The sequence below is a fragment of the Gigantopelta aegis genome, chromosome 10 (assembly GCF_016097555.1).
Source record: "Gigantopelta aegis isolate Gae_Host chromosome 10, Gae_host_genome, whole genome shotgun sequence".
NCBI lineage: Eukaryota > Metazoa > Mollusca > Gastropoda > Neomphalida > Peltospiridae > Gigantopelta > Gigantopelta aegis.
Window position 1 is genome coordinate 28,881,447 of NC_054708.1, and position 23,067 is coordinate 28,904,513.

The window sequence follows — 23,067 nt, forward strand, 5'->3', positions numbered from 1 at the left end:
AACCCTATGATCTGACCTGACCAAATGAAAAAAAAATCCGGTTTTTCACTCAAAGACTTTGTCAGAATTACCAAATGTTTGACATCTAATAGCCGATGATAAATAAATCAATGTGCTCTAGTGGTGTCGTTAAACAAAACTTTAACTTTCCATCACAAGGACTCATTTGCACGTGATGCGACGCGTGAGTGCATGCTGTCCAGCTCTTGCGTCTGTAATTATGTTCATAAACTGAAGGCGTAGTTTGTTATCATAGAATAAATATCTTTGCAATGAACTGTTTTGTTTTATATATTCATGTTAAAGGTGAAATATCATAATTACACTTGATTTTTTTTATTATTATTGACACTGGATTAATATATAATAGGCGCGTTCGGCCCGTTATTTCACTGCGGCTGATCACATGCGTTTTGTAAACGCACGTGTATCCAGTGCGAATGCTCTCATTGGAAATGGTGTAGTTTAATTTTTGTAGCTGCACTGCATCCAATGTGAATTACTAATAGATTCTTAGTATCCTTAGAGACCTTAGTGTCAACACATCTTTAAAAGAACTCTATCTTCTTTTTCGTTTTTTCTTCTGTTTTTCTATTTATTATTATTTTTTTTTTTAATGTTTTAATTTTTGCAGCTGCACCGCAGGTGCCACTATGTATCCAATTTGAATGAACCCTTAGATTGTTAGTATCCTTAGAGACCTTAGTGTCAACACTTCTTTTAAAAAAGCTTTCTTCTTTTTTTTCTTATGGTTTTGTTGTTGTTGTTGTTGTTGTTGTATTTGTTTTTTTAATATTTCAATTTTTGTAGCAGCACCGCATGTACCACTATGTATCCAATTTGAATGAGCCATTAGATTCTTAGTATCCTTAGAACCGTTAGTATTAACTTATCTAAAAAAAACCAAAAAAACACACAAAAAACCTTTTTATTCCTATAAAAACATGTTGCTCATAATTTCCGTTGTTTAAAAATTATAAAGCAAGTTATAATTAGTAGGATTTATTAACGACTTTTGTAACATAATACACAATTATTGGCATCAACATGTTTAATTCAAGGCGGATTTGTTTTGTTTATTGTTTGTTTTTGTTTTGTGTGTGTGTTTGTGTTGTTAGGGGGTTTATTTTGTGTTTCTTTGTATTTTTTTTTTTTTTTTTTTTTTATGATGTTGTTTGATGATGTTGTTTAAAGTAATGGAAAACAAAATAACAAAAGCATCCATTGTTACTGTTAATTTCGGACCATTTCAAATCCGCACTGTGTACTTTGTATGGTAAACATAATACATACAGAATTGCGTATTATCAGATCAAAGGCTTTCTTATCGATTTTGTGACATTCATTGTTTCCATTGACATTCCAACGTGCTACAGCGCAACAACGAATGGGAAAAGAATGTAAAATGTGAAGAAAAAAAAACAGGGAACTGTTCGTAGTTTACTATAGGCTGACCTTGGATGTAGAAATGTGATCCATCGTCACTTGATCAATAGTGGGCACCGTTTCCTCAAAAACGAATGCCCATTGTTGACAATGTGGACAAAAAAAATCGTTTTCACCTCACTTGTGCTTAAACTGGCTAGCAGAAAGAATGGAATGTGTTAAATAGATACTAATGTCTATTCGTCTTTACTGAAATATTCATTTTACAAAGCACACATGTTTCGTTAAAGGTATACAGTTTCCCATGGTCATCAATTTATTAAGGACGTTAACAAATGATGGTAAACCTAAATCATTCATTGCTGCGCATATATGACATATTGTGATGTAGTTTTCTATTTTTCATTCTTATGGTTATGGGAGTTTCAAAATGTTTTTTGACATGATTCAAGCACGGAACCTAAATGTTTATAGTAGCCTGTATCATTTTACGAAGAATTCAATAAGCGTATGGGGTGCATCACCACCACCATCCCCGACATTCGATGTGCCACCCAAATCCCCCAGTGTTTAACGGATGAATGTCTTAAATATATTTATTTTTAGTAAGAAGATATAATATACATGTATATCTATTCGAGGGAATACTGTCACATATATATAATGCATATTTACAAATACTGTTAGTACATTAAAAAATTTTTTTAATAAGTTGCAGACCCCTACTAGAAAAGACATGCATCCACACATCCACACTTGACTGTACTTGTAATAACGATCACCATTGTGTAACCTGTCGAGTGTTTCAAGTGTAAACATTATTATTTCAAAGCTGACCCAAAAAATATTTTAATTAGGGATCAAGGGCAAAAGCACACATGCACCAACTCCCTGAAAAGGGCACTTCAATGAAAATTGTAAACAAATTGTTCAAATTGTTTTTTCGGGGGGGGGGGGGACAGATCCCTTTTCCCCTCCCTTGGAATCGCCCTTGTATTTTTTGTTGTACGTACCCACCAACTAATATCTTACCAAAGTGTATTACAAGAAAAATACTGATTCGTATTGTTATGGTAATGTCAATACATCTAAGGGAGAACGTGTACTTTTAATGGTCAAAATTCGTCAGGCATCGTAGTATGTCTCGTGTATCCATTATACAAAATACGTAGTTCCAGAGCAGTTGTTGACACTCCGGTCGGCTGGTTGTCGCTAGTCTCAATGAGTAGAGTTTGTTCAGTGGATTTTTAATAACCAGTTGTACTTACGACGGCCGGGGTGTATTTATTCTCACAGGATTCCCCCGTGTTCATCGGTAAACAGCCAGTAATTGATTATCGCCTCGGGTACTAAGCTGTGCGTGTTTCAGCCTGTATACGTGTATGGCCAGCCAGACGAGTAGGTTTGATAGTAGCTATAACCTATCTTAATAATGCAAGTCAGATGTCACAATACAGACATGTAGATTAAAATATATGTTCTCTAAATTCTAACGTAACACTTGGTCGGCATAAACGGTTAGTTATTATTTTAAATTATACGTCTATCGCGTAAATGCGATGTAACCAACTTGGACACATTCTCTGTTACTTTCATTAACATGAAGAAAATCTAACGTCAAAATTAGTTTTACGGACTATACTCCCAGAAGCAGACGACAGTAACAGCATTACAATCTTGAATCTCCTCTCTGCGTTGATAGTACAGTTTCAAAATTACTTTCTACACAGTTTCTCAAAGCTTTGAACTGCACTGACCAAAAGAAGGGAAAAAAATCGATCTGCGTGACTCCCGTTTTTCTGTTTTTAAATGGAACGTTCTTACTTGACCCGCGCTGATATCGGCTGAGAGGTCGTGTCTGCCCCTGTAGGAGGAGGTCACGCATGTCCGTCCATAGGGACCCAGAAAAGAAGTTCGCGAGATGGATACAATTAAACTCGGTTCAGCCTGTATGATTTGTGAGAAAATTGCCTGGTGATTGAGGAGTGATCGGTGAAAGATCTTTGAAGATATGCCTGTAGTAAATGAGGGGCTGTTTAAAGTTACTGGTATTTTACCTGTGTGTGTTGACCGACATCCTCTTTTAAAGGAAAATAGTGGCTTAGCTCAGGATAAAGACGTGGGAATATACAGGCCCAGGCAATACGCTAAAGTCTATGTACTTTATACAGCTGCATATCCATCCTTGGAGTTTGAGTTAGCTACTGTATAACGTGTTCAGTGCTTCAGGTGAAAACTTATTTACTATTATTACTGTGCGAATTATAATCCGAACGCACTAAACTATTCGTGCAGTGAATAACGACCGCGCTTTGTGAATAAATCGGAATTACTTATCAGTTCGGCTTATTATATGTACCTGGTGACAATACATGGATGATCATACATGATCATTGGGTAAATAATTACATAACGGTTCTGTTCACCCGTTCGTGATTTTTATACGGACATACATGCATGATATATGTGTGTATAATTACATGTGTACGTTATAACCAACAAGTGTGACAAATGAAAACATTTATTAGCAGAAATTACAACATGTGATTTAAGACCTAAACTGCACCACAGTTCCACCAAATGAAGAAGACGACATATTTCTTTCTTCGTGCGTTCTATGGCCTTTCTGGATTAGTGTTCATGGAAAATAATGCCTCGTGGTTTCTTTGGCAAGTGGTAAATAATGCAGACCCTTTTTTTTTTGATGATTTTGTGATCAAATGCCTGAAGCATTTACTATGAATATTCTTGCAACAGACTTCAGTTAATGATGCTACACCCGCGGGCCAGCTGTATCATGGGATAATTATAGTCTGTTTGTATGCGAATGTCACAGCAACAACAAATGAAGTGGACCAGATTGTTTTGCTGGTGGTTATAAATACCACACCTCGTCGCGACTTTAATGAAACATTTACGTGTTCTGGTTTTAAAAATAAGTCTTCCAAAAACCTCTCATAAAGACAGCCAGCAATATCCAAGTTATTTTCAAGCAAAATTTCTTCAGATATACACATTTGGATCAGTGTAACGTCAATAACAGATGGAATAGAGCACTAACAGGATTCTTAACTTATAAACGTTGAATCCCGTGACTAATGTTCACTAAAATTCTGCAGATAGATCGTCTAATACCTATATTGTTCTGAATCATGATAACCTATCTGTAACAGCCTGGGCATTTGGTTTTATGGTTTTCGTCGACAGAAATGTTGCGATACAGATATGTGCCCAAACGTTCCACCACCGCCGCTGACGAAGATGCTGAAAACAATAAAGAGACGAAGAATTCCATAGACCTTAGTGTTCGAGCACCTGTTGGTGCCAGTACAAAACAGACACCACGTGATGATGGCAACACAGCGGACATTGTAAACAAACAAACTCACAAAGAAGCTGTTTCAAAAGAAGGTAAGAAAAGTGCATGATGCATGCGATACTGTTGTTTTTCTGTTGTTATTTAAATTACAGAGAGGACAAAGAAAGAAAAAGAAGAAAGAGAAAAAAAGAAAAAAAAATGAAGACGAATTTTCCAGTACTCTTATTCTTATTTTTCCTTTCCCTGTCAGTTCTGATTTTCAGAGTTAACATATTTTAGTCAGCATATTACCTAGGTCGTGTTAGTATTTTAAATTCCTCTCTGTGGGGAAGGTGCATATAAAAAAAATACTTTGCTGCTATTAGATAGAGTTGCTTAAGCGATGGCAGAGGGTTTCTTTTTTCACGACATATCAGTCTGTAAGCATCAAAGGGGAGTTTCACATTTTAGCTCCTACGTTTGTATTATTTTGAGACAACTTCTGAGTTCATAAGCTAACTTTCTAATTTTAAATAACCTTTAAACATTGAAGAAACATTAAAAGTAATACCCTTAATTTGATGACATTTCAAGTCCATTTTTTTTTAATTCACCATGATTGTGATATGTAAAAATACAAAGTGTCCACTGGCAGGATTCAAACCTCTGACACTGACTGGAATGGCACTTAACAGTCCATGACCTTAATCGTTCGGGCATCGGGACTTGCACAAAAATGGAATACTATACGAGGTTCACGTAGTCGTTAATAAATGAGCAAATAGTAAATAGTAAATTAATAAATACATTAATAAAATTGAAAGATGTCCAAACATTTATCAATCTACATTCATCTAGGATATTTGCACCGATATTTGTTTAATGTTGAATCAATAACAAATATTAAACTATACAACAGTGCCAACATCTTATTTATATATGTTCAAATCAGATTCCTCCAATAAGTAATTAAATAATTCATTTGTGAAATTAGAAAGGGGACATCGCCTTAGTTCGCCATAAACCATAAATCCAGGAGTACATTTATTAACAGTTAGTAAATATTTAGAAAATTTCCAATCATATCTTTCTATCGACTGTAAGTTTGTAGAGCACCACTTTTAGCAACCATATATTAAAACAATTTTATAAAACAAATCAATAGAATATATTATTCTGGTGGCTCTAAACTATTACACTATAAATAGCCTCCATTGTTTTATTACGATATTTTATATTTATAAATTAACAATCCATATCCCTAAGTATTTGTAGTTATCAACAATTCTTATAAGTGTTCCACTGAATTTAAATATAAATTAATCATAAGATTTTCTTCCTTTACTACTGATAATAATTATGTTGGTTAAGCCTCCATAATCAACAATAATCGGGTTATTCTGGTAGGGCCTCTACGAGTTCAAAATATTGGACTTGAGTACTTGAGAGTCAAGCTCGCCCCAGACCCGACACTTTACACAACATGATGATGAAACTAAATAATAAAGTGAAATAGCATTATGCATCCCAATTCCAGCGCTATACATAGATGCCAAACCATGTCCATGTATTGCATTCCACACATTCGACTTTTGTCGTTCTCTCCCCCCCCCCCCCCCCCCCCCCCCCCCCCCCCACCCCCCTCATGTCTCACACTCATAGCTCTATAATGTAACCGGCGGCAAGCATATGGCAAAATGATGTCAAAGAAATGTAATTAATTGAGAGTGCTCTTCCTTTCACGGGTACTCGAGTCCTGTGAACAGACTCGAGTATTCGTGGAGACCCTAGATTCCGGTAGGCCTAGAACATCTGATGATTCTGGTAGACCTAGCAGCTGTGATTCTGGTAGGCCAAGAGCAGCTTGTGATTCTAGTAGGCCTAGCAGCTGTGATTCTGGTAGGCCTAGAGCAGCTGGTGATTCTGGTAGGCCTAGAGTATCTGGTGATTCTGGCAGGCCTAGATTATCTGGTGATTCTGGCAGGCGTAGATTATCTGGTGATTCTGGTAGGCCTAGAGTATCTGGTGATTCTGACAGGCCTAGAGTATCTGGTGATTCTGGTATGCCTAGAACATCTGGTATTATAGTAGGTCTAGAGCCGCTGGGGATTCTAGTAAGTCTAGAGCAGCTGGTGATTCTAGTAGGCCTAGAGCATATGGTGATTCTAGTAGGTCTAGAGCAGCTGGTGATTATAATAGGTCTAGAGCAGCTGGTGATTCTAGTAGGCATAGAGCAGCTGGTGATTCTAGTAGGTCTAGAGCAGCTGGTGATACTGGTATGTCTGGAACAGCTGGTGATTCTGGTAGGCCTAGATCAACTGGTGATTTTGGTAGGCCTAGAGCAGCTGGTGATTTTGGTAGGCCTAGAACATCTGTTGATTCTAGTTTACATATAATTTTAGGCTCTGTATGTCGTAAACATGTTACAAAGACAGCAACCTTATGATAGTCCCTTTAAATCCTTGATTAAACACGTGCAATTGTGTCTAGCAGGCACGGATACAGGGTTTCTGAAAGGGGGGGGGGGGGGGGTGTCCAAATGTAATGACTGATCTCTGCTTTTACACGGAACAGTAAATATAATCACGTTTCCCTTTAAAGGGTATGGGCGATTTTCAAAAAAGGGGGTCCGGACCCCTGGACCCCCCTATATCCGCTACTGGTCTAGTCCATCTGCCTTTGTAGCAATAAGAAACGCAGATCATTTAGAAATAAAGAAAATAAAAATAGAGACGCATTTTTGTCCAATTTCACATACAAAATGTTTTATCACGCTGTAATTAGTGGAACGATTTTCTTTTTGTTACTAAAAAATAAAAATAAAATTATACTAGGAAATATAATAATACTAATGAGTTTTGTAAATGTTCTGAAGCTACAATCTTTAAATTTTCCACATAAACTTCAACAATACACAACAATTCAATGCAGACCCAAAGGGTAGGGTGTTGGGTGTCCACACACCTGTCTCGGAAATTCGAAGTGCTTCCGTTTTGCAAAATTGTAAGCCCTTCCTAAGAAGATCCTGCATTCGCTCCTGTACAGTGAATATGTTCTTTGAAGCGAAAAAGCTGCGTAATGAGAAATAATGGCCACCCGGAAGGCATATAAGTCCATGCATGATTAAAAATAGCAAATCAATGATCCCAAATGTTTAATAGGTGAAAAAACATTACCCACTGATTACGCGATGACAAACAACGCAACGCGTGACTAACAGCAATTCTGTCACAACTACACTTGACCCCTGACCAGTGCTGACTGCCCTGCTGGAGCTAATCGGATTAGTCTAGTATCCGCTTTAAACAACTAATGCCATGCTCAAACTGCAAAAAAAACAAAAACATATAAAGGTGATATTGGATACATAAGCGCCCCGGAATCGGCAACTGGCGAGGTCAGAGGCTGAATCCGGGGTGGGCGTGCCTGAACCCTTGTGGATAGGGGCACGTAAATATAGTTGCCCGTTGCCCGAGGCAGGAGGGCGCGGGGGGGGGGGGGGGCAACTGCCCCCTAGTGCTGGAGAAAAATCTCAAATTCGGGCAAAAATGGTAGAGATATTCGGGAAACAATTGCTAACCTGAGACCTTTTTATCATGTTTTTCCATCATTCTATGCTCAAAATTAGTTGTAATCAATGTAAAAATGCGTAGTGATTCGTTTATAAAACTCTATATAGCTTTTTTGGTAGTAATGAATATGAAAAATGGGAGCCCGTACGCCTATGTTGGATAGTTCTACCGACATCGGTGGTGTCGTGGTTAAGCCATCGGCCATAAGGCTGGTAGGTACATGGTTCGCATCCCGGTACCGGCTCCAACACAGAGCGAGTTTTAACGACTCAATGGGTAAGGTCACTATACCCTCTTATCTCTCATTAACCACTAATAACTAATAATTAACCCACTGTTCTGAACAGACATGCAGCCCAGATAGCTGAGGTTTAATAATTGGATATATGCATGAAAATAAGTTGAAACGAATGAATAAGGATAGTTCTAACTTCACCGAGGGCTTAATCAACATCATACAATTATATACTTTTTGGTAAAAACCCGACCCAACTAATTAAGATTTATAAATAACCTACTATATTAGACAGACGCGTCAAAATTATTTCCCCATCCCAGGGCTCACCCTGTCTATTGTCAAATTAGCCAACTGCAACATTTCATCTTTGACTAAGAAAATGTTACTTTAATTAACCACATTTTAATATAAAAACTTTCAAAACCAAATTTCGTTCCTGCCACTCAATTAAATAAAACTACCAAAATTGTCCCAAACCCAGCCACTGCCTATCCCAGAGACTGGCTCTTGAGTGGATATGCCTGAACTGTAACAGATATATAGCTGTAATCGTCATGATCGAATTATTTGACAATGACTAACTTCACCAGCCTCAGTGGCGGTATAAGCACAGTAGATTCTGGTAATGCTCGGTTTCTATTTTTAAATACGTATATTGATATAGGGACTTTGGATAGGCATCTTTCCAACAAAGAACGCTTATTTTTCATAATAACACTCCCTTTAAACCGTTCAGCTTAAAGCTCACATTCCAGTATGAGTGCTTCCCCAGAGAGAGTTTTAAAGAGGGTTAACGTTATACTGAGATTGCAACTAAGTGCTGTAACATAATATATATGTTAAAAAACCCAATGAATCTTTTTCTTTACACACCCGTTGGTGAGAACATCATTCGTTATCTCTGATAACACATACTTGTTAACACATATACGTGCGTTAACATTTTAAAGACATACGACTAGCTGCTCCAATGTGATGACCAGGGGCCTAATTCATTAAACTCTCGCAACTTTATGATCTCGCAGTGCAGTGCTAAAAGACTTGCAAAGAGGATGTTTTGTTGTCTAGCAGAGCTTAAGTGATCTTTGTGAATTAGGGTAGCAATGCGCTTAAGGTAATCTTAGGGCTAAGATCGCTCCGTGGAACGGGGCTCTGGTCACCAATACCATACCATCCAATGAAAAAGCCCCAAAACAACAACAACGGTCGAATCGATTACTCCGTGATGTACAAGATAACCTGAAATTGACTTGCTTGTGACGCACACGTTAACTATAAGCGCAAGGGCTATAAATAGGTTTTTGTTGGAAAAGGCATTTAAATTTATTTAACTGTTTTTTTCGGGATATGTAAGAAATAGAATACAACATTCGTGTCCGTTAGATATAATTTGTCTTACAAATCGTTGTTTAAAAAAGTACCCAACTCGCTTTTGCTCGTTAGATACGTTTTAAAACAACTCGTTGTAAGATAAATGGTATGTAACGGCCACTCAGGGCCGTGGCTAAGATTTTTTGTTGGGGGGGGGGGCAACTGAGTAGTTAATAGTCTAAAACTCCATAAAGGGTTAAGAAGAAAATTTTCTTTAAGTTTCTATAATGCCACTCTGTAGTATTTTCTATTTAACAACTAAAGTTACATCTTGCATGCAATTTATTGTTTAGAATATTGCTTTTTGTATATTGAAAGCGTTTATGGTCGTCTTAGTGTTTTTAGAAGCTCAATTTCATTTTACTTCCCATATATTCCCTATAAATTATATGGACGTTAAATATCTAGTGTTTGGACTACTACAAAAAATAGGATAACAAGTAACACATTCTATTTACAAACACTGATATTTTAAACAACAAAATGTATTTAATCTGTAATTTTAATTGTTAAAAATGCTCTGTTAGTTGAAAACATGTTAAATGAAAACAAATTAAGGATTGTCGATTTACGTAAGGAGGTAAAAGGCCTGGCCACCATACCGATTCTCTCGCCCAGACAGCGTGCTTGAACTTTAATTGGAAATATGACCACGAAAATCAAGTTTAAAGTGAAATAACGTTCTAACTTAGTGCATCTACAATTGTTTCAGTCATTTTTTCTTCTTCTTTTGTTTTTTGGTGTGTGTGTGTGTGTGTGAGGGGGGGGGGGAATGGGGAAGAGGCACATTGGTAACGGAAGGCCATAATTTTTAGTTACTTTATAAACAAATGAAAACAAATGGGGGTGTGGTGTAGGGTAGACGTTCGACGTCACAAATTCAAGATTGGAAAGCCAACATATAATCGACTGTAAACTCCGTTTAAACGGACATATATATAAAAGATACGGAACATTGTATTTTTCGTTGTCCTTTGCACATGTATGTGTGTGTGTGTGTGTGTGTGTGTGAATGAGTGTGTGTGTGTGTGTGTGTGTGTGTGTATGTATATATATATATATATATATATATATATATATATATATACTGAACCGCAAAAGAAACGCGAGATTTTTAAATGTCATTTCTATATGGTAAATTATAACAATTTATTTCGGGGATGTAACTGTCAATATTACAAGACATGCTGGTTTATGACTGAGACCCAAATTGCAGGTACCCTTTCAACTTTCCATGAAACGACACGCCAAAACGCACCTGTCTCGAAGGCCGTGGGTGGCAGTCGCAAACAATTGTCATGAAAACCGAAATGCACGTGCATCTCGTGGAGGTTATGGGTATAAAAACCAACTTGAACCGCGTTCCTGGCATTCGTAATTTGCACGCATCAGGTATGACCCGATTGTCAGCAGCGCAGAGAGAACAAGCTATCGGCCGATTGCAAGCCGGGCAGCGTGCCCTGGTTGTTGCTAACGCTTACAATGTCCATGTCAGCACCATCCATCGTCTACAGCAGCGGTACATCAACACCAACAGCACTGCCGACAGTCACCGCAGCGGGCGCTCCCGGGTGACCACGCCCAGGCAGGACCGCTACATCAACCGGCAACACCTCCATGATCGCTTCAAAACGGCCAGCATGACAGCTCGCGCGACCATTGGCACTGGACAGCGACCCATCAGTGACGACACGGTACGACGTCGACTGGCCGCCAACAACCTGTTTTGCCGACGTCCCGCTCGAGGACCTGTCCTCACCGCCCGCCACCGTCAGACACGACTACAGTGGGCTACACAGCACCAACATTGGCGGCATCAACAATGGAGGTTGATAGTCTTCTCTGACGAGAGCCGGTACTGCGTTTCCAACTCGGATGGCAGAGTGAGGGTGTGGCGTAGGAGGGGTGAACGCTACAGAGACGCATGTGTCCTGGAGAGAGACCCGTGGGGTGGCCAAAGCATCATGGTTTGGGGTGCTATAGGCCTGAATCGGAGAATTGGGCCCCATTTGTTCCAAAATGTTGGTGCAGGCAGAGGGAATGGCATCACAGCGCAGCGCTACGTTGACCAGATTCTAACACCTCACATAGTGCCCTTCTTCACGCGTCACCATAACCACGTGTTCCAGCAGGATAATGCTCGCCCCCACACGGCCAGGATCACCATGGACTTCCTGCGTCAGCACAACATCAGAACCATGCCGTGGCCGGCTCTCAGCCCTGATTTGAACCCGATTGAACACCTGTGGGATGAAATCCAGAGACGGCTTAACCAGGTGGTCCCACGGCCGACAACTCGTGTGCAACTGGAGGCAGCTTTCCTGAGGGTGTGGGCACAGGTGCCAATGGCTTTTGTGAACCGCCTCGTGCATTCCATGTACCGACGGTGTATGGCCGTTTTGAACACCCAGGGAGGACATACACGGTATTGAACATGTCACGCCCTACAATCTCGATGTGCTGGATCCCCCCACTACCTGAACACAGGCAAACGACCCAGAGACTGTGGTCAAAGTGCATCCAATAAATTGACTTTATCAGATTTTTCAAAATTTATCTTTGATATTAATAAATTGAAACATATTTTCTCAGCCACACATGTGTCGCGTTTCTTTTGCGGTTCAGTATATATATATATATATATATATGTATGTATATATATAGGGCTGAAGTTAGGTCCAATATGTAGTATGTTCAAAGTCATTTCTGGCTCTAACTTTGAGATGGAGATGTTTTCAACAAAAAGGAACGTAATGTTTTGATGACATAAAAACAATGTAATGGCATAATATTTACATTTTGATTACAATACTGTTATGAAGGGAACTGATGAAAAATGTTAGGAAATTGGGGGAAAGGCGTATATGTTTTTTTAGTTGGTTTGGAGTTGGGCAAAATGAAATTTTTAGACTTTCTTTTTTTTGAAGTATTGTTTAATTTGTCATTAATGCAGCTGTCAATTTAAGTAGTTTGTAAATGTATCGCAATTCGTATTAAAACAATTAAACAATTGAATAAGGGTAGGGGCACCATCTCTAGTGGGGAGCACAAGCCATATTTTAATCTTTATTATATAGAATAGGACAAAAACAAAAAAGTACATGTTCGTCCTCAAGTGGGGGCAACCCCCCCCCCCCCCCCCCCCCCCCCCCCCTCGTTTCTACGCACCTGCTATGTCACAGGTAAAAAATAGTTTTAGTAGTGTTAATTTCAGTGAACGATTAATTAGCTTTGATGTCTAGATAGGTCATCATCATCATGGAGCAGCTATTAAGATGTCTTTAAATCGATATTCAAGACACATGGGATACCAGAAATAACATTATATATTAAGACACCAAATAGCCATGGCGTGGGATGGACGTAGTCGAGTGGTACAATGCTCCTCTGATGCGCGATTGATCTGGAATCGATCCCGTATGTGAAACGATTTGAATGAAATTGCGTGGCATGATGGATTCATTGGACTGTTTCACCTTCCTGATAGTGCTATATAACTGACCGTGTTATGTAGTCTACTATCCCGTCTGTACGTTGGTAGTCCGATACAAACTGACCGCAATGGCATCAAAGATCTTTTGCTGCTAATGATTAATATATATAATCATTGAGTGGCTGCAGCCAATCTGATTAAGACCCAGTGGAGCTGATTTTAACCAGATTGGGCTGTAGCGGGCTTCCGCTCTCAGAAGGCAGGACTTAGCCCAGTGGTACAGCGTTCGCTCGATGCGCAATCGGTGTGGGGTCGATCCCCGTCGGTGGACCCATTGGGCTATTTCTTGTTCCAGCCAGTGCACCACGACTGGTATATCAAAGGCCGTGGTATGTACTACCCTGTCTGTGGGATAGTGCATATAAAATATCTCTTGCTGTTAATTGGAAAGTGGCGACAGCGGGTTTCCTCTCTCTGTGTGGTCTGTGACCATAATATGTCTGACGACATAAACCGTAAATAAAAATGTGTTGAGTGTGTCGTTAAATAAAACATGTCTTTCTTTCTTTCCGCTCTCGACCGTCCTCGGTGGCGTCGTGGCAGGCTATCGGTCTACAGGCTGGTAGGTACTGGGTTCGGATCCCAGTCGAGGCATGGGATTTTTAATCCAGATACCGACTCCAAACCCTGAGTGAGTGCTCCGCAAGGCTCAATGGGTAGGTGTAAACCACTTGCACCGACCAGTGATCCATAACTGGTTCAACAAAGGCCATGGTTTGTGCTATCCTGCCTGTGGGAAGCGCAAATAAAAGATCCCTTGCTGCCTGTCGTAAAGAAGAGTAGCCTATGTGGCGACAGCGGGTTTCCTCTAAAAACAGTGTCAGAATGACCATATGTTTGACGTCCAATAGCCGATGATAAGATTAAAAATCAATGTGCTCTAGTGGCGTCGTTAAATAAAACAAACAAACGCTCTCAGATACCGTAATAAAAATGTGATAAGTCTGTCCTTGAATAAAACATTTCTTCCTTCCTTCCAAAATTTGAAATAGCTGGATAAGTAGTTAAAAAAAGTGCTGAGGTGTCATTAGACGATCATTCCATTTCTTGTTACCACTGTGATTGAGCAATAAATAATAAATTATTGAATAATAGTACATCATTACATGATGTACTAGTACATCATTTAGAGTCGTCTGCTACTGAAATGCTATTGTAAAACCCTTTACGCGGAAATTTGGACGTGTATGCAGTGTTTTCGAAAGTAACATGACACCTACATCATATATTAGTTATAAATACACTATAATATCAGTAGTAGATAAAACTGCTTCAGATTCAAATTTAAAATCGAGGTCGTATGGTTGAGTGCTCTATGTGATATGGTCGATACGCTTCCGGAACTGTCCATACAAAAAAGGTCTTCTTCACCTTGAGAGGTATCCCACGAAACGAACCAATCAGAAGTCATGTTTTATCTAAGTTTTGAAATTGCCCTCCATCTTGCAGTGCTGAATGCAAATTATTGTTTACTTTTTGTCAATTTTCGTCTGGCATTTTAAATGTCGTGCATATTGTAGATATACTGAAAATTTCATGTGATGCTGAAGTAGTATTTTGGTTTTGAAACAGTAGATGGTGGTTAAAAGAGCATCGGGTAAATCGGAAACAATTGTAAACCGACAGTCACAGTGCGACACGCTATCAATGTATCATGCTATGATCATGATCGTGTTATCCACGGATTAAACCCCAAAAGGTAAATAAATAATAATAACAAATCTACAGTATCAAACACTGTTACATTGCATGCTGATTTTAAACAAAAAGTAAGCACAACTGTGGTTTAAGCTACACGAATGAACAGACGACGACGTGTGCAGTGTAGGAGAGCTGCTCAAGCCTTAGCCCGAGTACTCTGACTGTAAGAGAGCTAGACGGACATTTGGACATAAACACGCTCTCATTACAGTCAGAGACCAACCTATGTCTTTTTTTGGCAATTCTTGACTACCAAACGGTAGGCAACGATTCCCGCTCTAATACCAAAACAATCATATGTTTGACGTCAAATACCTTTACATCAATCATTTTCGAGTTAATTGATACAAAAAAATCCACATATTAATCACTAATACACTTACTACAGAAAGAAACCCGACAGCACCCACATTCAGTTACGCTTCGTGACACTCCGTCACAACAATTGCAAAGCTCGGCGATCTATTTCGAGACGTAGACCACGTGATCGTGCACTGGGCGATTCCACCTTGTGCAGCAGTTACAGGGGCCGTCTCATATCAAGCGAAGTTACAACATGGAAGAGTTGGCTAATGCCGTTTTGGATGAATTTGGATTTCATTACGTCATTAAACCAAAACAATTACACATTATTGATTCCATTTTGAATTTGAAGGATACATTTGGGGTGTTATCGACAGGATACAGCAAAAGTATGTGCTACGTACTGCCTCCTCTTATGAGACGACCCCTGTAACTGCTGCACAAGGCGGAATTGCCCAGTCTCGAAATAGATCGCCGAGCTTTGTAATTGTTGCGACGGAGTGTCACGAAGCGTAGCTGAATGTGGGTGCTATCGGGTTTCTTTCTGTAATATGTGTATTAGTGATTAATATGTGGATTTTTTGGTATCACTTAACTTGAAAATGATTGATGTAATGGTATTTGACGTCAAACATAGGATTGTTGTGGTATTAGAGCGGGACTCATTGCCTACCGTTTGGTAGTCAGGAATTGCCAAAAAAAGACATAGGTTGGTCTCTGACTGTATTGAGAGCGTGTTTATGTCCAAATGTCCGTCTAGCTCTCTTACAGTCAGAGTACTCGGGCTACTCAAGCCTTGGCTCGAGGATACCAGACGTTTGGTCCCCAAGCGAGTTTTGCTCCAGTCAGATCCCCCCCCCCCACACACACACACACACACACCTCCAGTTTGACTAATTCTCCCCATGTCAGTTGTTTGTCCCTAACAATTTGTCAGTTCCTCCACTCCCCAATATTACAGTGCTGTCCGGTGTATCGGCGCACCTAAGCTTTCAAGGACCATTTTCTATGTGAACATTGTGAAATATTTAATAAAATGCATTTCTTACCAATGAAGAAGTGCATAATCTGAAATACACTACAAAATGTTTTATGTCTGTAGTAAATAAACATTTTAAAATGGTGCATAAATATAGGCACCCCCTTGTATCCAAAACGATTTGCATGTCCGGTGATTCGGCGCAGTAGATGTGGATCGTAGACCCCGCTATTTATAAACCGCCCATGACCTCACTTTTAGCCCCTAAACGCTACACTATAATTGTCCCAGAATTATTTTAGTACTTTTTTGTTTTGTCTTGTTAAAAATATTACTATGAAAATGAACGATCACATATGACCCATCTCATGATCAGTTTCGGAATCGTTTTCTTGAGTGGCACAGTACTACAGATGCAGACATGTTCATTGTCATGCATGGCTAAGATGCCTACAGGGATTTATTTTTCTATGGTAGATTGTGCACACACGTGGATCTTATTTCGCTTTTATTTTTTATAACAATGTGACAATTTTGAACTGGAATGACTGTCAATTAAGGTGTAAAATATTCGTTTTCATTGCACTTGTCTGTGTTTTCTTTTTCGGTTTAAATAAAAAATAACCGAACAAAAATAATTACATTTATACTCTTTACTATAATTTTTAAAATGCGGTAAAGGTGTTTTTAGACTGGTTTTAACATTCTTAATATCAATAAGGCTGACCTACTTCGCGTTTATAAACACGAAAACAGGTGAATGATTTATTTTGAAATTATTATATAATTATTGATAATTCTAAAAAAAAAATTAATTGCACCCTTAACAATAAATATGTTGATACTTGATTAACCATTGAAAAAGGAATTGAACTTTAATTCGTTAAAAACTCTGACAACATGACAACTTCCTAAGCATACTTCACAAAATACCAAGTGCGTCGAATCACCGGACGCGCCGATACACCGGACATGGTTGTAATATTATGTTGGGTAATAAAGATGATTTTGGCAGTTATTTTATTGTAAATATTGTAAAGCGGGTTTTTGGTATATTTACACTCAAAAAACTTTTTCCCAAAGAAAAAACGTCACTAAAGCAATACCTATTGTTCGAAACACACATGTTAATTGTGATTGGAGCTTCGTAAACTCTAAAATCTGTTCTGTCCAGCATTTGTGAGGTTTTTCGATTGGGAAATGGGTTTTTTATTGTAAATATTGTAAAGCAGGTTTTTGGTATATTTACACTCCAAAAAATGTCACTAAAGCAATAGCTATTGTTCGAAACACACCTGTTCATTATTTTGTATAGTACAATCCCGAAAGCTGCTCATCCAATACGTATTTTGGGGGTATCTTGGGGGTAAATAGTCGGACCCTAAAATCAGTCCTGTTCCGCATTTTACAAACAAGGCGGAAACAGACGTATGCATATGTTTAGGTCTGACAACAATATTTGTGCTTCATGTAAATTGTAAATCATATAATATTGATAAACTGTCAATAAAGTATATAAAAAACCCTTGTTGGATATGATTTTGGCAGAATTATGTTTTTTGTGAGGTTTTTTGATTGCGAAAAGGTTTTTTGATTGTAAATATGCCAAAAACCAGGTTTTTGGCATATTTCGGGTGACCGGTTATTATTATTGTGTGTGTGGTTACTATTGTCCGAACCAAATTGTTAACAACTACAAAGAATTACTCTCCTACCTTTAATTGCCGTTAGATTTCCTCCAAAGTTTGTCCAGACACAAATCGCAAAAACCCCACTACAAATATACAGATTCCACACACGAGACTGCAACGATGTCGCCAATATTGTCTTTGCTGAGATTGCATAGGAAAAAATACATGCAGTTTTCTGCCGTCTGCCATGTTGCTTGTTTATGGAATACTCTTCAAGAAGGGTGAAAGCCTCCAAAGTATGTGACACAATTACTATGAAATCGATAATCTCTAGTGTATCATTAAAATAATAATAATAATAATAATAATATGACGTCATGACGTTTGCTTTTTATATCATAACATGTTATGACGTTGTTAGATTAAGTCCTATCTTTTCACCCCTCTTGAAGAATATTCCATAAAAAGTCAAAATGGCAGCTGATACAAAATTACATGCTTTTTTCCCTATGCGCTCTCAGCGAAGTCGATATAGGTGACATGGTTATCATCTGGTATGTGGAATCTATGTCATTGTAATGTTTTTTTCAAGATTTGTGTCTGGACAAACTTTGGAGGAAATCTAACGGCAATTAAAGGTAGGAGAGTAACGTTTCGTAGTTGTTAACAATTTGGTTTGGACAATAGTCATTTTGTACCATATTTTATCATTTATGGTCATTTTGTACCATAGTTTATGGTCATTTCATACCATAGTCGTTTCGTACCATAATGCTTTGGTCATTTCGTACCACAGTCATTTCGTACCATAGCCATTTCATACCTACTTTTTACCATCTCGTACCATAATGTTTGGTCATTTCGTACCATAGTGGTTTCGTACTCAGTATCTTATTTTTGTCATGGTATGCACTACTTATTTTTATTGTTGACGAATAAACGTTGATGTGTAAACATACCTTGTAAAGTGAGCAACGGTTTAAATGAACATATGTATATTGCCACTGATGATCATTTCATGTGATACGAGAACCCCCCCCCCCCCCCCCCCCCCCCCCCCCCCCCCCCCCCCCCCCCCCATCTTATATACTTATATAGGCTTAAAAATTACGTCCTTTGTCCACTTTCGACAGATTCTCTGCCCATGCTTGCCTTATTGCTGTTGGATAAACAATCGTTATAATCAACAGTCACATCAGTATCAATGTTACGAATGTAGAATATCACTATGTGGTCTAGTCTATGATTAAGTATAACAAAATATACACAATCTTGAAATCATTATAACTTTATTTTATAACAAAACACAGCACTGTACTCAAGCTACAGTTAAAACACTTTTGAAATCACTAGCGTTGCGGTGTCAGTCATCAGTGACATGCACCAATCTGGAACAGATTTTCAACAGGCGGCCGATGCTGATTTTCCCGTCACTATAAAGTGCCGAATTTTCGAAGAGCACCTTTTGTGTGACTCTCTCTCTATTAGTCAACTAAGCTGCACAATAAATGATTGAGGTACGAAATGACTTTGGTATGAAATGACCAAGGTACGAAATGACCAAACAGACATGGTACGAAATGACTATGGTACGAAATGGTAAAATTGGGTACAAAAGGATTATGGTACGAAGTTACTGGTTACCATGTGTGTGTGTGTACTTGGTTTGTTTGTTTGCACTGAGGATCAAGAAAAGAGAACAGATCTAATCTGTTTAAAGGTGACCCGTCATAACGCCCCCACATCAAATCGTCCCCACATGCGAAGGACCATGTTTTTGTCTGTAGCTCCGATCCGAGCACCATCAAAACAATGTTTTAAAAAAAAGATAACTAAGATAAGCACAACTGTTTTAATGCAGTTTTTACAGAACTATTTTGGCAAAATATGTTCGCTTATCCCATTTGAGGGATTGGTTCTTGGCATTCCCTGTAAAAGAAAGAAATAACAATCAAATTATTATTTTATTAAATATATTGGCGAAAGAGTTGTCGGTGTCGGGCATGATAAAAAAATAGTTGGAAGAAAAATATTGATGTATAGGCCTAATGGCATTCAGAGATTGAATAAGGTTCAAATGACATTGAATTTGATTCCACTTCTCACAAATAATTATTGTGTATGCGTTGTGTAGTCTGTGTTAAGTGTGACCGGGGACGTTTTGTTAGGAACCGGGGACGTTTTCACAGGGGGACGATTGGGTTAAGGTGAGGTTCCCACTTTATACATGCATTAATATAATGGGGATAACAAAGCTTCAGGTTACCATAAAGCACGGGTCTGGTAACCTCCATACTTGCCTGCAGAGTTTTAGCAGGTTTCTGCCAGAGGGTAAAATGGATATGGTGCCATACCCAATTTCTTTTGCAGAGTTTCGTTTTTTAAGTTGACCTTTTGACCAAAATTAATGACTTTATCATTACTGTCTGATTTTCTTAACCCTAACCCTGAACCTAACCAATTTTCTTTCTGGGGGCAGGCCCCCCATACCCGCTGTTGACTATGGTTGCATTCAGCACACACATTGTAAATATTCAGTTTCATAGCACCATACCCAAACATTTCTTTCTGGCAGAAATACTGTAAATTAGGTGAGCCAAGGCTAAAAGAATGGCCATACATCAGGGGCTTTACCAATGATAGTCTTTTGCTGGTGGGTAAAACTTATTGTCTGTTAAAGAAATAATATTTGCTTTTTAATTTAGTGCCTGCTGTGAGAGATAAATGTTTAAAATTGCTGTAGGTTGCTCAGATTTGCAGTAGGTGAGCATTTAGACTACGGCAAAACATTTCAAAATCACCTCAGTTAACAAGTTCGTAAGTTCTAACCCTGTGGGTGTGAGTGGAAAATTGATTGCCATGCCATAAAAGTTTTAATAAATTTTATTTGAAACTTCATATGATTGCTTGCCTAGCACCATTTCAGAAGAGTTATCGTCAACTGATCTAGATTTGGCTTATGTTGATGACTGGGTTATTGGGCGGATCCTGGAAATATTTGTTTTATGGGGAGGGGTGGGGGGACTAAATGAAAAGGGCACATGGACTAGCTCATGAAAAGGGCAATCAAATTTTTACATTTTTTAAAGCCTAAAAAAAAAAGAGGCACTGAAATATGTTTAGATAGGGTCCCACCTTTGTCCTGTGGCTTCTGCCTCTGGTTATGATGCATAATTTATCAAGTTAGTTTCCATTTTCCATTATCATTCCAAACACGAACATGCTGATACATTGTTATGCATTCATGTCACTGTTCTCATTGTACTGCTACTTGAGTGGCATTTATATTATAGTAAACATTATTGTTCATATATATGAAACTATTTATCAAACTGTTTCATAGCACAGTACATGTATGATCCAAAAGTAAAATTCAAGGGCTGAGTTTATAATATATTTTGTGGGGTTTTTTTTTTTAATACTAAGATATTTGTCTTCTCTGTTTGCAGAGAACAACATGAATCACCATCCTAAGCGGCGGAAGAAGCGCCCTGTACATGGCATTAAGACTGTCGATGTAATTCGGGGTCGTTCTGGATACGGCTTTACTATATCTGGTCAACATCCATGTGTTCTCAGTTGCATTGTTAGCGGCAGTCCTGCAGAGGTGGTTGGGCTGAAACCCGGAGATTACATAGTTGCTGTCAATGGGGAAAATGTCACGAAAGCCAGTCACGATGATGTTGTTCGGATCGTTGGCCTGTCTACAGGAACAATCGAACTTCAAGTGGCAGAAAATTACAACAGTTCCGATTCCTCGGATGATGATTATCCTCCAAGAACGAAATCCCGTTATCCGAATCGCATACGGCCAAGACATGGGCATGCTGGCAAAGATAAGTACCAGTTCTCAGAAGTACCTAGACTCAGTGGACACTTACATTCTTATGGGGAACTAAGGGGAAGTAATTCGAGGAATAGAAACCACGCTCCGGTAGGTGCGGAACCGGACATGTCTAATTCTGCCAGCAGCCAGTCGCAGAGTTCTTCTTTCACATCACAGGAACCTACCAACTCTTCTGCCAACACGGCATCATTTAACAGTTTTTCAGTTCATAACCGGACGCGCCAGTCACAGAGGCAAGAATCCAAATCGAGTTTGAACAGCAAGAATGGTCTGTCATGTTCGTCAACATCGGTCCAGTTTCAAGAACTACAAACGTCTCATGAAATGTCCAGCATGATGCGACATTGCAGTGACGGACGTCTCCAGGAAGCTCTGTCTCATAGTCGTGATAGACACGATCTGATTGACCATGTTTCGCGACATGCCAGTTGCAGCAATTTACAGGTAGGTTGGATAATTTGCTTTTTAATTATAGTTTGAGTATCCAATCTTACATACAATAAGACTATGTCAAAAAAGGATTGAGATGTGATTTTTCAACTTTTAAAAAATTTCATTTCATCTCTGTTTTTGTATGTTTAATTGTAAAATATTTGTACAAAATAGATTGTATTTGATCTGAAATGCTGAAAAACTACCTTTATTTAGGTGTAGTATAGAGGTTTCAGCTTTTTAAAATTCCTGAAGTCATTCAGGCCCTAATCTAGCCAGTGAGGTTTGTTTTCACTGACAATCTGCTCAAGTTGCCGAGTTATTAGCAGTAGTGAGAAATTGAAGTCGCTGTGATATCTTGGTCCTAATCTGATTTCAAAAACAAAATCACACAACAGACTTCAACCCCCCTACTTGTTTAGTGTCATTCACTTGGCACCTTGTCGGTCCGAGTTTTTACCTTAGCGTCAAACTTTACATCGATGCTTGTTGCACTGTTTGCAATGATCAGTCAAGCATTATTAATTCTCGGTGCATTCATTTCAGTAATAATTCAATTAAAAAAATACTAATTATTACTTTCATTTTAACATAACAATATATTATCAACTAGATGTTCTTAATAGTATCACATTTTTAATGAGACATACAATTGTTTTGTTTAAATTTTATTACCAGAAGTAGTAGTAAATTATATTGAAATATTATGGTTAGAAATGAGTGTGTAATTTGGATTTTTGTCTGAATGAATGTAGAACATGGCTAAACATTACGAAATGTACTGATAAATGTTCACTTCGCCTATTTTTTTTATTT

The 23,067-nt window shown here is 38.5% G+C and overlaps 1 protein-coding gene across 2 annotated transcripts in view; it reads left to right on the forward strand.

Moving 5' to 3' along the window:
* The first annotated feature begins 4,580 nt into the window (after window positions 1-4,580).
* The window catches only part of LOC121384386 (regulator of G-protein signaling 12-like), a 92,092-nt gene continuing 73,605 nt past the window's right edge, over window positions 4,581-23,067 (forward strand). Inside the window, exons 1-2 of one of the 2 annotated variants that reach the window (XM_041514768.1) lie at window positions 4,581-4,797; window positions 21,422-22,263. In XM_041514768.1, the coding sequence (XP_041370702.1) occupies window positions 4,596-4,797; window positions 21,422-22,263 (1,044 nt within the window). In that variant the 5' untranslated portion in view covers window positions 4,581-4,595. Of the gene's footprint in view, window positions 4,798-14,806; window positions 15,058-21,421; window positions 22,264-23,067 lie in introns of those variants that run through there. The other variant, XM_041514769.1, reaches the window with a different exon arrangement.